General features: G+C 36.2%; 1 protein-coding gene across 5 annotated transcripts in view; it reads left to right on the top strand.

Annotated features, from left to right (window-relative positions):
* WDPCP (WD repeat containing planar cell polarity effector) overlaps nt 1-14,787 on the top strand; it is a 156,561-nt gene that overhangs the window by 50,161 nt on the left and 91,613 nt on the right. For all 5 annotated transcript variants that reach the window (XM_075088383.1, XM_075088382.1, XM_075088384.1 and 2 more), the window contains exons 4-8: nt 1,011-1,055; nt 2,021-2,071; nt 4,582-4,652; nt 4,903-4,962; nt 14,190-14,304. In XM_075088383.1, coding sequence (XP_074944484.1) covers nt 1,011-1,055; nt 2,021-2,071; nt 4,582-4,652; nt 4,903-4,962; nt 14,190-14,304 — 342 coding nt within the window. The remainder of the gene's footprint in view (nt 1-1,010; nt 1,056-2,020; nt 2,072-4,581; nt 4,653-4,902; nt 4,963-14,189; nt 14,305-14,787) is intronic.

The following is a 14,787-nucleotide window of genomic DNA, read 5'->3' as shown; positions in this document are numbered from 1 at the left end:
CCTTGGTCTTGGCATCCTATCTTTGTGTGAGAAGTGTTCTGTAACAACAATAATATAAAAAAGTCAAAGGCATAGAAAAGTCTGATGTTTTAATTAAACACATAGTTGTGATTTATTGTAGTTAAAGGTGTACTGGGGCCTACTGTGCCTATTTTCCACCTTTGACCTTCCTGCTTCCTCTCTGTTCATTTATTGTATTGCCTACAAACCTCATTCTAAAATTCTGAGGCAGAAGGGAGGACTGCTATCTTGTTTTAAAAGCTCTTTGCTGTCGCAGTGCCTTCCTACATTCCTCCATGTAAAGAATTCCTCCCCATGGTATATTCCTGTCTGAGTTTAGGAGGCGGCAGATGTGGTGTCAAACTAATTATTTTAAAACAATGCAACTCAAAATCATACTTAGATCTACATGGCACACCTGAGTATTTACCAGTCAGGCACATCAGGAACTGGCTGGTGCGGCTTGCAGTCCCAATGTACCTGAAACATACAGATTTATTTGCGATGGGAACAAGGTAGACAATAATACCTATAGATTAAGGAAATTGGATCCTTTAAAAGGGCAGCTTTGTGAGTTCATGAATCTTAAAAAAAAATCCTGTTGTCTTTAGCTCAGCTCTGTCAATCATCAGAAAACATTTTAAGTTATTCTAAGGTATTTTCACTGTGATCCTTACCTTTCCATGTGAAAGAGCACAAAAGATGCTAATTAGGAAGGTGGTAAAATACTTTTGCATGTTGGCAGCTTGAAGAGAATTATGCGAAGGCAATGACAGCTCATATAAATGTAAGGACCTGTCACATTCCCCTTCAGCCCTTGTATGCTGGATCCTGAAAGTTCTGCTGGTATTCAGACTATAGGCTGTAGTTTTTCCATTCTCACTTGTATTTTAACACCCAATGCTCTGCTCCAGCTAGGAAAAATTGAGATGCTGAACTTTGCTTGCTAAATTGTGTTTTGTTTCCAGTGTCACATCCATAATTAAATATATTTACATTCAATTGTATAGATGAAGATATTGGGATCCACCAGTACTATGACAAGAAAGAATCAGGTAAAATACAAATAACCATAACTAAAACTAAACTAAACTTCCAAATGTTCATTCTTTGACCCTGATTGCTTGCTCTGAAAAATGCAACTTTGGATTTCTTGTTAATATATGCCTCTATATTTCTATAGAGTGAGGAAGCACAGAAGGAGATTCTCTCTCCCAAGTTATGTCAGAGTATTTAAAAACTTTTTTATTCCACAGAAGATAAAAACTGGAAAAATATTTACCAACCTTTAATTCCTTAGAAGCCTCAGTGGGATTTTGCACTCTGAATTCTTATATTTTATATTCTATTTTGTATGCTATTCAGCCCTTTAGCCTGCTGCAGGATACCAAAACACGGTCTTAACATCATTGTGAGGGACGGTGCTGACCAGGGCTCAGGCAGTTGGACCCTGGCTGCTGCGGTAGTTGGGTGTTTGATGGTATCCCAGCAGAGGGCATCATGAACATGCGAGAGTGCCAGCCCTGGCCTCTTGCGTCCCTGTCTGGTATCTGAAATGGCCATTTCAGAGTGAACGATCAATTTTCTTTATCTGATTAATCCTGTTAATCCCAGAAGTTTCACGATAGGCCAAAAGGTCTCTTTGGCTAGAGTTACTTCCTCTTTGCGGCTAGGTTAGAGCAGAGGCTTGTGTGGGCATCCCATGGGCTGAGTTTCGTGGTTAATACGTTGTCTCCATGCTGAAAGACTGACTCAGCTTCTCTTCTGGGTTCAGTTGCAGCTCACTTCACTATCTGATGAGATTGGAGGCTCAGTAATGCCAGCCCACCTGTTGGGCTGCATAAGCCTTTCTTTCACTGCAAATTTAAGGTATCTGCCTTACGAGGTGAAAACATTGGGGCTGTCTTAATTTTTTTTAAATTTCTGTGTTTTATCAAACTGTATGAATTTTCTTTCTAATATTAATATTTGCTGACAGCAGTCGTAAGGATTATCATTAATCTTTTCATCCTTTCTTTAGCGTCACAGATGAAGCATGATTACTTAGAAGAGAAGCAAAAGCCAGCAGAATGTAAGGATATTTTCTGAGTTTCTTGTTACAGTAAGACCAGGTTATTCGTTTGGTTTGGTGATGCCCCTGGAAAAGCATTAAAATAACCTCGGACTGCTTCCAGTGTAACTTTCTGTACATGCCATCTAAGATGGACGGTCACAGAACTACGCAGCAAAAAACTGGAAAAGTTGTAATTATTCCTTTCTAGTGTATTTGCAATGTGCTTTTTATTCTGTGTCACTAAGCATGGTAGTGTGTATTGCTTCTCAAATCCATTGTCAAGAGGAATCACAAAAATAATCACAATCCAGATTTTTCCTTATGAAATTTACTCAGCAGATGAGCAATAAACATTTTCCCAATCAGCTCGTGTATTGAAATAGCAACTGCCCCAAAACTGAAGATTATAACTAAAATACTTTAAGCCCAAATCAAATTCCAGGTTAATGATCAGCTGCCTTCATAGAAAGCTTTTAGCTTTGAAACATTTACACTGTTCCTGCATTATCTGGTTAAAAGCAATTTCAGTTTATGCTATCACACAGCAGTATGGTGACAGTTAAAGATTTTTATATTAGTACAACTTTTCTTTAGCTCAAGTTTTACAACTCCTGCATAGTTGTTATTGCTCAGAGCATTCATTAATGTTCAAACACTATTACATGACAACTCTGAAAAATCTAATTGTTTTTCAGATGACTTCACAAAGTAATACGCATGCTGTAAGAATTGCCTTAACATTTTATCTTACCATAACGAAAATTCACATGGAATTGTGTGTGCATTTGATGGCAAAATATGCTCCAGAAGGATAAGTTATTTGCAACACTATAAGGTGTGTTTGGAGCAGGTTGAAGCCCCACTGGGAATGGGTATAAAGGCACACGCAGCCATGTGGCAAATCTACACCTGCTGTGGAGGGTTGTGTGTCAGTCAGAATCAATACAGCTCTGTAAAGTTGGGGAGGTGAGAAAGGGTTATAAGTAGGGAGGAGCATAATGGGTTTACATCCCTTGTGCTCTGCGTAGCATTATCTTACAGGCGCTGCCTGTATGGAAAGAGAAGCAGGCCCAGATAAACCCTGTTATACAGAAGACCCAACTGTTATCTTTTATACATGTGACATGCAAAAGGAACACAAGCTACTGTAGCTTGTTGCTGTAAATACAAGGGTGGCCTAGGCACAAAGCACTGTATGGCACATTTCTTAAAGAGAAGCACTGGGTAACTTTTTTCACAGCCTGTTGATTTGTATATATAGTTTGGTATCTGGACAGGCAATTTCCCATTTTGCATATATGGATAAATATTGCAGTATTTATGAAGGCACCCATTGAAAATGTGATCTTATATGCCTAATTAATATTATCATAACAGTTCCACCAACACTGGCTTCAGTCCAATAAAATACAAAGAGAAGTTGTATGTTGGTGTGCTCTTTTGTTAATATATTAAATCCTTCATTTTTTCACTCTATGGCACTTCTATTGTAAGCTCCTTTTTGCAAGGAGGTTTAAACACAACTGTTAAGTCATGCAATCTGGAAGTTGGCATACAGACTGACAGCTTAGAGCTCAAAACTTTTCATCAGTTTCCTTTAAATAGGCTAGATTTTTAAAAGACAATGTGTTCTATAGCCTCTCATGGTTTATATTGTATACTTCTGAACAGAGAACTGCTCACTTTTAAATGATGATATTTCACAAGTTATTAGAGCCTGATTCTCAGCCATGAAACAAGCCAATTACTAGAAACTCCAGAGGAAGCTTTGCCTCCTGGTTTCAGGATTAATGTATTAGGCCAGAATTTTCACGACAGTTTGCTGAAGATTAATACGTTTGTTAAAGGACTGTAGCAGTCATACAGTTTCTTGTTTGCTTGAGTTGACAGATTCTTCAGACCAAATTTTCAAGAACAAATCCTATAAATTACTATACTCCATAATATAAGTTATGGTGTCCACAACTACCTGTTGTTAATACCTCTATATATGCATATATTCATGCATATGTATTTTGCAGGCACATTAGTGCCTGCTTTGGAAATTAGGCAACGAAATGCTAGTTCAAAATAATAGTATCCCTTTAGGATTTGATAACTTGAATTTGGGTTAACATACTGAATGTGAGATGCTTTCTCTTCGCAAGTGCTTAGCGGCTAGGTAAGATAGTACATCCTGAGAGATTTGTACACAATTGTCATGGTGAAGTCATGGTCAGCGTGGATATTTCATGCTAACTGTTCCTATGACAGAGCCTTTCAAAATTATATCATTTGACAATACAAACCAATAGAAGCCATAGCCATTTCCTTCCAATTATAGGTAAGTTTTACGTTTAAGGTAATTCCTAGGAATCTTAGTTTTGTGTTTCCACAGAAAAAGAAGCTCAACTCAAAGAACTTTTAATTATATATAAATATGTTTGTGCACACACACACGCATATATATACACACACGTATATGTGTATAGTCGCCTATATATACCCATTTCTCTATCTTCTCTTTTTTATTAACTTCTATTTGCTAGCTCGGGATTATCCTTGGATACTGAAAAACAAGCGACCAGACAAACTGCGAGATACACTCAAGGAGGTAGAGGTATGTTTCAGAAAGTTTCAAGTACAGCAACATATAATCCGGTTTTCAAACCTCTTTCAACAGCTTTAATTTTCATAAAGATCCAACTCGCCCAGTGATGATAAATGTGCTTTTGTCTGGCGGGCTGTTCTAAAACAGCTGCATCTTTGTGTAGCATGCTTCATCTATAAACTTGAAAATAAGAAGTATGTTAACGGATAGTGACAATGTATACCGCCAGCTCCACTCTCTGTTTTCTGTTGTCCTTTAGGACTTAATGCAAAACAGTCAATGTGTGCGGAGCAAATGGAAGAACAAACGTATCTGTCAGGTAAAATGTTTTGACAAGCTCTTGGAATGTTCGGTCAGTGGAACTGAACAGCCATTCAGTGATTGATGCAATAGTGTTAAAATGTTAACTAATGCAGAAAATCATTGGGGTTTTTTAATGTATCGTCTCTTATTACCTAGACTGTGTTTATTTAAATGTCTAACCTGAAAGAGATGCTACAAACTAAAAATCTGGTTTTTATCAACAAAGAAAACTACATTAAAGGGTCCTGATTCTGTGAGATTATTATTATTATTTGGGGAAACTGAAAGCATCCTGTATTTAAAAACAGCAGGCTAAGGGAGCGGTGAAAATACACAGACAGGTCTGGAATCTATGTTATATTACATTTTTATATCTTAATTATTTACACGTCTGTTGCAAATTGTTTTACTTTGTGCTTGTGTAATATGGGAGGGAAGGTATAACACTAAACCAGCTAGATCTTAATCAAGTTATGGAAGAAAAGATATTGTGACGTGTGGCACGCATGTAGCTAAATTCTCTGTCTAAGATCCACAGATTGTATAAAAGAAACAGCTTTTCGCACCCTTGTTAACACAGAACATGGGGTAGGTAGGAGAGCTGAACATGACACATGCTCTAGCTCTTTAATCATGAGCTTGTTCTGAAAAGCATACGTAATGTACTTTATAAGTTTCTGCAGTCTTCATTGTTCATGTGGAATGTGCATCACATTTGAAGCTGCTTTGGCATGGGTAATATAAATATTACTAATTTTGTTTCTAAAAAGAAATTTTGTATTCTAAGTTTTGTGCTTTTTCAGATTAATAATTTTTTCTTCTAATTCAAATAGTTACAAATGTGTGTCAGTGGGATGAATATTAAATATTCAAACATTGTACAGCTGAAATTCCAGAAATGTCTTTAAGAATAGCAAAATTTTTAAATACCTGACATGCCAAACAGTATTTAGTCTTTTTGTATCCATAATAAAGATATTATTGTCTAAGCTACATTTGCCAGTCAGATTTTATCACTAGTAAATGTATATCATTTGTGTACGGATTACATAGTATATATCTGTGAATGTTAATCTTCTAGAACTGATTTAAATATTAATTGTATGCTAATTTAGAAGAGTCATTTTTTTTCTGTTAGTATTGCTCTGATTAGGAAAGGAATTTGAATTGGGAAAGGAATTAAGTAATACTGAGTCAATTAGCCATGAGTGTATTCATCTGCTTCCCAGTTTGCTGCTGTCTCTTCATTTTCTTTCCCTTTCCATTCTCCCTCTGTCATTTTCCTTCACCTCCCATCTATCTGCATCCACTCACATTCCTTACCAATACATACTTTCGATCAGTGAACTTCTTGCCAAAATTTGATCGTCCTGCCTTTTTAATATAACATTTTTGATCTGTATAAAACTTTTTTTTTTTTACTTAGCAGCCTCTAAGTAGTTTCAGGCTTACGTAAACAAAAAGGAGACAAATACAATTTTACTTATTTCTTGTACAAGGTCAGAAAGAAAAGAGTTGGATGTTTTTATCTTAGTAAATTAGGTCTGGCTCTATATTAGATTGAAATATGTAAAGTGGTAGCTTGGTAAATTGAGTATTTTTTAATGGTTTTTTAGGTGGCTTGTATAGCCAGGGTATGAATGATAGTATAGCTTATAACATGGCCAGAGCTAAAGTTACAGATAAAAATCATAGTCACTTCTCTGTTCTTAAATTCTGCTTTTGGTTTCTCAATCACAAACCAAAATGTTTTTTAATATAATAATGGCTGATAATTGAAGTCTCCAACAGGGCTTAGAATGTTCTGCCAAAACAATTGTGTTATTCCACTTTCTGTCTTTCTGAAAATATAAGCTGTCCAACAGATTAAAATAAAACAGAGAAAAAATTAATAATTTGGGAGACCTAGAACAGAAAACCTGTCTTCTATCAATTTTTATGTCAAACATTTTGGTTTTCTGCTGCTCATCTGTCTGAGCATTTTGCAGGAATATCTGGACTCTCCTCCCTTCTTGATACAAATGTTCTGAAGCTTCTGGAAAAGACGTTGTGCATTAAATTTTTTAGTTCTAAGTAGGAGACTAATGAACTGTTTCAGCAGAAAGTGCTTATCACATAATAGTGCAATCTGTGTCATAGCACTACTGTATTCACATGTAATTTTGGATGGATACCAGAGCAGCTGCTAGTGGAAAAAGAAGTGTCCATGTTTGCATTAACCTTCAAGTGTAATAGAAAGCAACATGTCAGACAAACATCACGGAAAGCATGTAGCGAATTACCCTGACTGTTGTAATTTTCAGTCATTTGGGCTAAGTCTAAGTAGGTTAACTATAGTATCTTTTTTTTAGCTCTTTGCTTTTTAGTAACAATATGATGTCAAATAAATTTATTTATAGAAATTAAAATATTTAACTCAACCACCATCACATTTTTTTGATAAATGTTCAATGTATGTGAATCTGCCATATCTTTAGCTGAACTAGGAGGAGTTCCCTTTGTGTTATAATAACAATGTGCTATCCAAATACTCGATGGCTGTGGTACCTTTAGCAAGACAGAACAAATGGAAAAAAAATCTGAAAGGTGATACAATGATAACAAGACTATAATTTTTAAAACTAGTATGATTTCCCTCAGATTTTGTGACAAACCATCATAGGACTGCTGCTAGTGTATCTTCTGGAACCTAAACATCACTATTCCTAATACCTCACTGCTTCCTCCAGCACTTCCAGCTTCCAACTAGTCCACAGGCAAAAATTGGGGGCTATAAATTTAAACATGCAGCTGCTAAAAATAAGTGTGTTTTCATGTTAACTGTTTGTGTGCAAATGACCAATTAGACTTCATGCATATGCCTCAATGAAAAATCTGGTTAGTTTGCATGCAGAGTATCTTGTCCGTTGGATGAATGTATGTCTCAAAATTGGCTCTTCTGTATGAGTTTGCCTGGAACTACAATAATGCTGGCCCAGCTTTCTACCTTTCTTAATGTTTAATTTTATGCATCAAAATTTCTCCTATTCCTTTTTTAATACAGTCAGTGCATTTGGAAGTTTCGTATTTACTTCCTTGTCCATTACAAAAAAAAAAAAATCAATTGACCTTTATTTTTACAGTCCTGAGTATACATTCTAGTACTGCTTGGAGCTTCTGAAATAGATGATGTGCCGGTTCATGTAAACAAAACCTAGACTGTACAGGGATTTTTGTCAAGGAGCTTGCCCTCCTATTTAAAAGAGCTTAGTTGAGCCCTAAAGGACTGAGGTCTTTTCTTTAGCTCTGTTCCTGCTTGTTCCAACAGGATCTGAATGCACACCATTTCTGTATGGTACTTCTGAACCCCAAATTTGATGACCTGTGATGAGTTGCTGAAATAATCCTGTAATCTTCAGTTAGTTGATGTCAAAGGAAAATAAACAGACCATGAAAGAAGGATGACAGAAAAAAGACAGGAAATGTTTACAATAAGATGCCACTCTATTGTTCATAATTAAATAAACAATTTACTCCTCACTTTCTCTGCAAGAGGAGTAATCATCTAAGGAATTAATTTTATCAATATTGTTGATTTTACTCAACTCAGCTCTGGCTGCTTCCCTTCCTCTTGGTCTCCTTCTCTAATTCTTTGGAATGCTTTTGTAAGTTTTGCCACAAAATCATTAAATCAGTCCTGTGACATTATACCATTGTTTCAGGTTTGGTCTTACAATATAAGGTAGTAAAAAATAATGACATCTGGCCAAAACATTAGATTTCCAACTTTTTTCATTTTACATTTGCATTACGATGTAGAATTAAACACATGCCATCACTGAATTATTTTATTGTACAAAAGCCAAGCGCTAGCTGTGAATCATATCTGTTACCTGCTAGTGAGAGAGATGCATATATTCTTTGCAAAATTACTTTTATTTGATTTAATTTTATTTGTGTTGCAATTTACATATGTATATGAACGGTTTTAATGTTACCATCATTGACATACTTAAAACTGGATTCTGAATTGAGATGCACAGCAATGTTTGCTGACATGGCTTGTTACATCAGCTACAATCCCCATAGCAAACTGATTTAGCAAGATATGTGGTGACATACAGTAGCACATCTGATACCAAAATCAAGACATTCTGGCTAGAATACATGAGAAGCTAGTACCCATAACTGGTTACTAAGAGAAACGCTGCCCTCATATGGAATTATTTTGGTTGCTTTTGATCGCAGCCATTAATGTGTTGTGTGGGTTTAGAGATTTGGAGCTAGAAGTACAAATGCATTGATATTTGTGAAACGGTAACATGTAACAACAATAACTTCATCTGTAATAAGGCATGCAACAGAGTAATTATGGTAGGGTGGCTAAGAAAGCAATGTGGAATGAAGAGGTGGGGAAAACCCTGGGAACCTGCTTGAACAAGAAATGCTTTGCAATTCTCTTCTCCTTTTGCATATTCCTTTGTCAGCTGGGCTCTGTAAGGGAAAACAGTTTGCAGCAATATTCTTTACAGGCATATTTTCCTTCTCTTCCAATTTTAGTCAGATAGAAGCAAATCCTGGCTTTGCTCTGCAGGTATCTTTTTAGGTAGAAGGGCTGATAAGAAGCTAAGCTCTATGAATGAGGAGTCAAGGGCTAAGACTTCCAAGGATAAAGGAATCCACTTAAGTACATGCATAAGTTCTACTAAAGTCCATAAGTCATGAGCCTGTACTTAAGTGTTTTACTTAATAAAAACTCAAATACATATTGGAGCACTTTGCTATTGGGGAAGGGATACTCAGGTCTTCCCCTGAGTATCCCCTGCTCCTTCTTATGTCTTTTTGCTCATTGGAGAACATTTTTGGAACACAAAGTACATAATTCCCTCTATCAAAGTCTTCACATTCACCTTGTCAGTAACAGAGAATTAAGTGACCCTTCCGTCCCAGCATCTAGTATGACCAGATGCCCAAACATTTTACTCAGACTATGTTCAAGTGCAAAGGCTATGCCTATTCTTCCAATAGGTGTGAAGTCATGTTTTCATATTTTGTTTAGGAACACCTTGAGACTTTTAAAGCTGTAGAGATGAGACTTCTGATTTCTATTTTTCATATCACAGTAATTCAGTCTGAAAAATTTGTGATGTCTTTCATTATTGTGAGCTTCTTTTCCTAATTTGATAGCTGTTAGATGGAATGACTTTGCCTTGTGTAAATAATGCCTCTTATGTTTGCTTTTACTGTTTAGCAATGATGGGCAATTCCCTTGACAGTACTTTTTGGAGCTGGATCACTGTGTATCTATCTTCAGGCCAAGTTTGCAGTCTTCCCCATTTGCTTTATATTAATTCGTGCTTATGATTGGACTGCTCCCATCCACTAAAATATGAGCTTAACTATGCAAGTTTATGCAAGCACCTGAATCTTATTATCATGTAACAGTCTTTGCATAGTCTACAAAGTAAGGAATCAAAATAGTGAAGTTTCGATTTGAGCACATAAATATTTTCTCTTACAAATTATTTTTTATCAAGGATAATACAGAATCGCAGAACCACAGAATCATTTATGTTGGAAAAGACCCTTAAGATCATCAAGTCCAATGGTTAAGCTAACACTACCATGTCCATCACTAAACCATGTCCCTAAGCACCACATCTACATGTCTTTTAAATACCTCCAGGAATGGTGACTCAATCACTTCCCCGTCTTATTTAAATACCTTCTTGTATTTCATGGTAAACATTTTTAAAAAGCCCCGATTCTAATTCAAAGGATTTTTAATGGGAAGTAGAAGAAATACTGACTTTACATGGCCATAAAGGGTGTAAGGTCTCTGATTTACTTTTTAAATTTAGACTCTAAAGTTTCTAGAGGGAAGGACTTAAACATGTGGAGCACAGGTATATTGCCAACTACGGTAAGTTATCATAGCAAAAATTTGTTAAATTAAAAGTTTTTCCGAAATATCTAGAACTTCTGTGGAGAATAACGGCAAAGAATGTTTTACTGTAAAAATAAAGAAGGAGGGAGCACAATAGGAGAAACAATAAAAGCCATGGAAATGATATTATTTTTACCTACTTTCTGTCACTCAATCATGCCATTCTGATAGCGTAGAGAGAAAGCTCTGCAGTATTAACAATACATAACATTGGGTTAATGACTAGTTTCATAGTCGTAAAGCAAAGCACACCCATTAGTACAATATTTTATATTTATATAAATGTCATCATGCACTGGAGCAGTTTTCATAGATTTCTCTTCTAGCTCTGTAATAGGTGTGATTTATATTGTTACCAGGAAATGAACATATAGGTGTAAAGTGAATTTACACCCTGAAACATTTAGGAGTTAAAGAATCCCAACCTTATTTGTTGCTTCCAAGCCAAGAGTTTGCAAGCATGTCTTCATACAGCATATTGGATGGGCATATTAGATGTCAGCAGAATGACAAGCATGTGGCCTCATTCAATAATGCAGTGATTCAAGATCACTGACTGTCTGCAGATCAAAACACATTTTTTCCTATGTTTTGCCTCTACTCTTTAGCTGGATTGGTGTTATATATCCCTATTCTGTCAGGTAAACCTAGAGGCTACAAGCAGACTTCTGATTCGCTTGGGTTATTATCCCAGGTTAACTCCAGGATGATCTTCTCACTCCCTGTAAGGAAAGGAAGCATGGGAGCAACCTACCATTACAGTAACATTTTCTGAGGGAAGAACATAGCTCCCAAGCAAAGGCATTGTGGAAGACACAGGTTAGAGAGTTTATTTGTGTGACTGCACCAGCTCTCTTGTTGGCACAGAACACTGAAGGTTTTGGAGTGTTTTCTCTGGCAGGCTGGTATTCATTCAGTAATTTAGAACTGGTCTAATGTAATTTTGCTTGATCATTGCTTGCGTCATAGTTTGTGAACTTCTGGGTTTCAAACCTCACTTCTTCAACTAGGTTCTTCAGACAGTTACAGCTAACCTTGCTGGACTTAACATTATCAAACTGGAAACTAGTTGTGATTTCATCTAATCTTAACTTCAACATAAGGATAAATTGAAGTTTTGAAAGATTGTAATAAAAGCTGCATGAATGTAACTGTCTAACATTTTTACTAGGACATAACCTTAAAGGACATCTCTAATGACAGGGAATATTGAAACATTGACTATATATATTTATCAAACGAATGCATGATTAGACTTTGGCAGGATGGGAAATGATAATTTCTTAACAAATTCATTTCGGTTTCAGACGTCACTAGAATTTCTTTTCAAATTACTGTGAATTGACAGGAAGATAGACCGGAAAAATGTGGGTTAAAGATATTAGTCAGGGCAAGAAGGTAATTTATTTAAATATGCTTGTCCTGCTTTTGCTACAGAGAACACAGAGCTATCGTAATATATCCAAATACTTATAACTGAGAATTTTCATAGCTAAATTACTGGGAGCAAAGCATTGCACCAGAGGTAAGCTCAGTTAGATCACTACCTTGCTGTCCCCAGTACTTTTTATTTATTATACAATGCAGTAGCTCTCACTGCAAGGAAGCTTGCCTGGTGTTTATGTACTGGTGTGTTGTACTAAAAAGTATACAACCATGTTTGTCTCCCAGCTCTAGTGTAACACAAACAGGGATTTTTATGCCAAATTCTACTACAAGAGCAAGTACTTCTCTAGTAGTAAGTTTTTTAAAAGCACAGAAATTTCTTTTAAAACTGCTGTAGGTTGTTGGTGGGGGGTTTTTTTTGTTGTTTTGTTTTTTTCTATAGAAGAGCTGGAGTCCCAGATTTCTGGCCTTTGGTGAGCCCTCTGTACATTTCTGTAACAGTCTTTCCACTGAGGATTTCTTTGGCAGAAAAGATTGTTCAGCAAGTTTAGGGCTGGTATAGCCTCTGCTAAATGAATAATGGTTTGGGGTTGTGGTTTGGTTTGTTCCCCACCCACCCCACCCCCCGATTAGAGGGAGATGAACCTAGATGCTAGAATTGGTCCTTCAGACTGCTACCATGTAGCAGGAATGAGAGCTGGCCTGAAAGTTTAACTTAGGCAGAGAGGTCATCTAGTCTAGCAGCTTGCAGGATCAGAGGTGGCACTGGAAGATGAATTAAAATACAAGTGTGTTTTCAGTACTGCATGTGAAGATCAAAGTCACAGTAGTTATTTTTTTCACTGTTTTTACATCAAAGTTTCTGTAGAACTCAAGTTTGTCAATGAATTAAACAATTAATATGGTCGGAAATGTGTTTTTATAACCCCCTGGCTTCATCTTTTACCATGTTATTAAGAAAACAATGTCTCTCTAATAAAGCTTTTCATATACCGCTGCTACTGGAGTAACTTGGCAAAGTGAGGTCAACTCACAATGGAGCAGGGAATTTTATGGGGTTTATTTTCTGAATCTCTTTGCTTTAATAGTTGCATTCAGAAAATTACTAAGTTTAATGGTTTAATTATGCAAAACGAAATGGTTTTCATGACTCCTCCCACTGAGCATTCTCTCTCTCATACAAGATACGGCGTCAGAAGGAGCTGATAAGTACTGTGACTTAGTCTTCAAGGTTATATATATATCATTTAATTGAGATTAATTAGGCAGAAATATTCAGTTAACACTGAAATAAGCCTCTGACTATTCTGCCCAATGATTTAAATGCCTTCTTTCTAAGAGAGACATCTATAATCTTATGTAAGGAGTATATAGATTTATTAGGAACCCACAGCTACCACAGTGGTAGGGCACCATTATTTAAGTTAAACAATATATGAATGATCAGACATAAGGACAGCAAAAAGGTGCTGGTTTTAATCCGTGATATTAATATAAAATTACATGAAGCCCAACTTCGTATGTTTTTTCATGCATATTATGCAGTTATTTTATACAGGAAAAAATCAGGTCAATGGATGATAGAGTGAGCAGCATCATCCCTTTACTCATTCAGGACAGAATTTTTATCTCTTTTTAACAAACTAATTTAGTACGTTTTCTGCAATGTCTGGGGATTTAGCACACATCATCTTCAAGTGTTCTGCAATTGTAATTCTTGTACCTGTATAATTCAGGGTCATATTACACCTCTCCCTTTCACTGAAAAAGCTTTCAAAGTCATTATAAGACATCCTCACATCAACGATAAGTCTTTTTTGTAATTTTGAAAATTAGATTACTACGTAATGGACAGCTGCTAATATGTACCTTGAAACGCTTCACTTCATTAATGATTCTTGATGTCTTGTTTTCTCACTATTTGGATTTAGCTCCTCTTTCACTCAGGTATATTGGTGTCCCTAAGCCTTTCTGGGCCACAGCTGGAGAAAGTGGTGATTGACAAGACCCTGGTGGGGAAGCTCATCTCCGACACCATCAGTGATGGTAATTACACCCACTTGCAAATCAATTGCCTACATTAACAATAGAGTAGAGAAACAGTATGTCAACAGGTAGACTAATTATTGCCACTGGGGACTTGCAAACACAACAAGTAATTGCATGTAAAGCCATAGTTACAACCCTCAGGACTAAGAACACTTGAAGAATAATATTTCACATCGAAGTTTTCAGGCTTGTCAAATACTGAATGGGTTTATAAAATTCAGTTTCTTACACATTTTAATCAGTGTGAACAGGCCATTTGAACATGTTGTGTTTGTTTCATAAGTGGTAAAATGGGACAGAACATAACATCAGCCAACTGATTAATTCATGGGACAGTTATTATTAATATATTTACTTATTAGAAAAGGCTGGATAACATTAGTTACATGGAGGTATTCTAATTTGGTTTCTAGATTTCTGGAGTCTTGCTACTGTTATTAACTTGTGACTGCTAAAAATGACTTTTGAGTTTAATGCAGA

This window comes from Phalacrocorax aristotelis, chromosome 3 (genome assembly GCF_949628215.1).
Source record: "Phalacrocorax aristotelis chromosome 3, bGulAri2.1, whole genome shotgun sequence".
Lineage (NCBI taxonomy): Eukaryota > Metazoa > Chordata > Aves > Suliformes > Phalacrocoracidae > Phalacrocorax > Phalacrocorax aristotelis.
The sequence above is the reverse complement of the archived record's forward strand: the minus strand, read 5'-3'. Positions and strand labels throughout refer to the sequence as shown.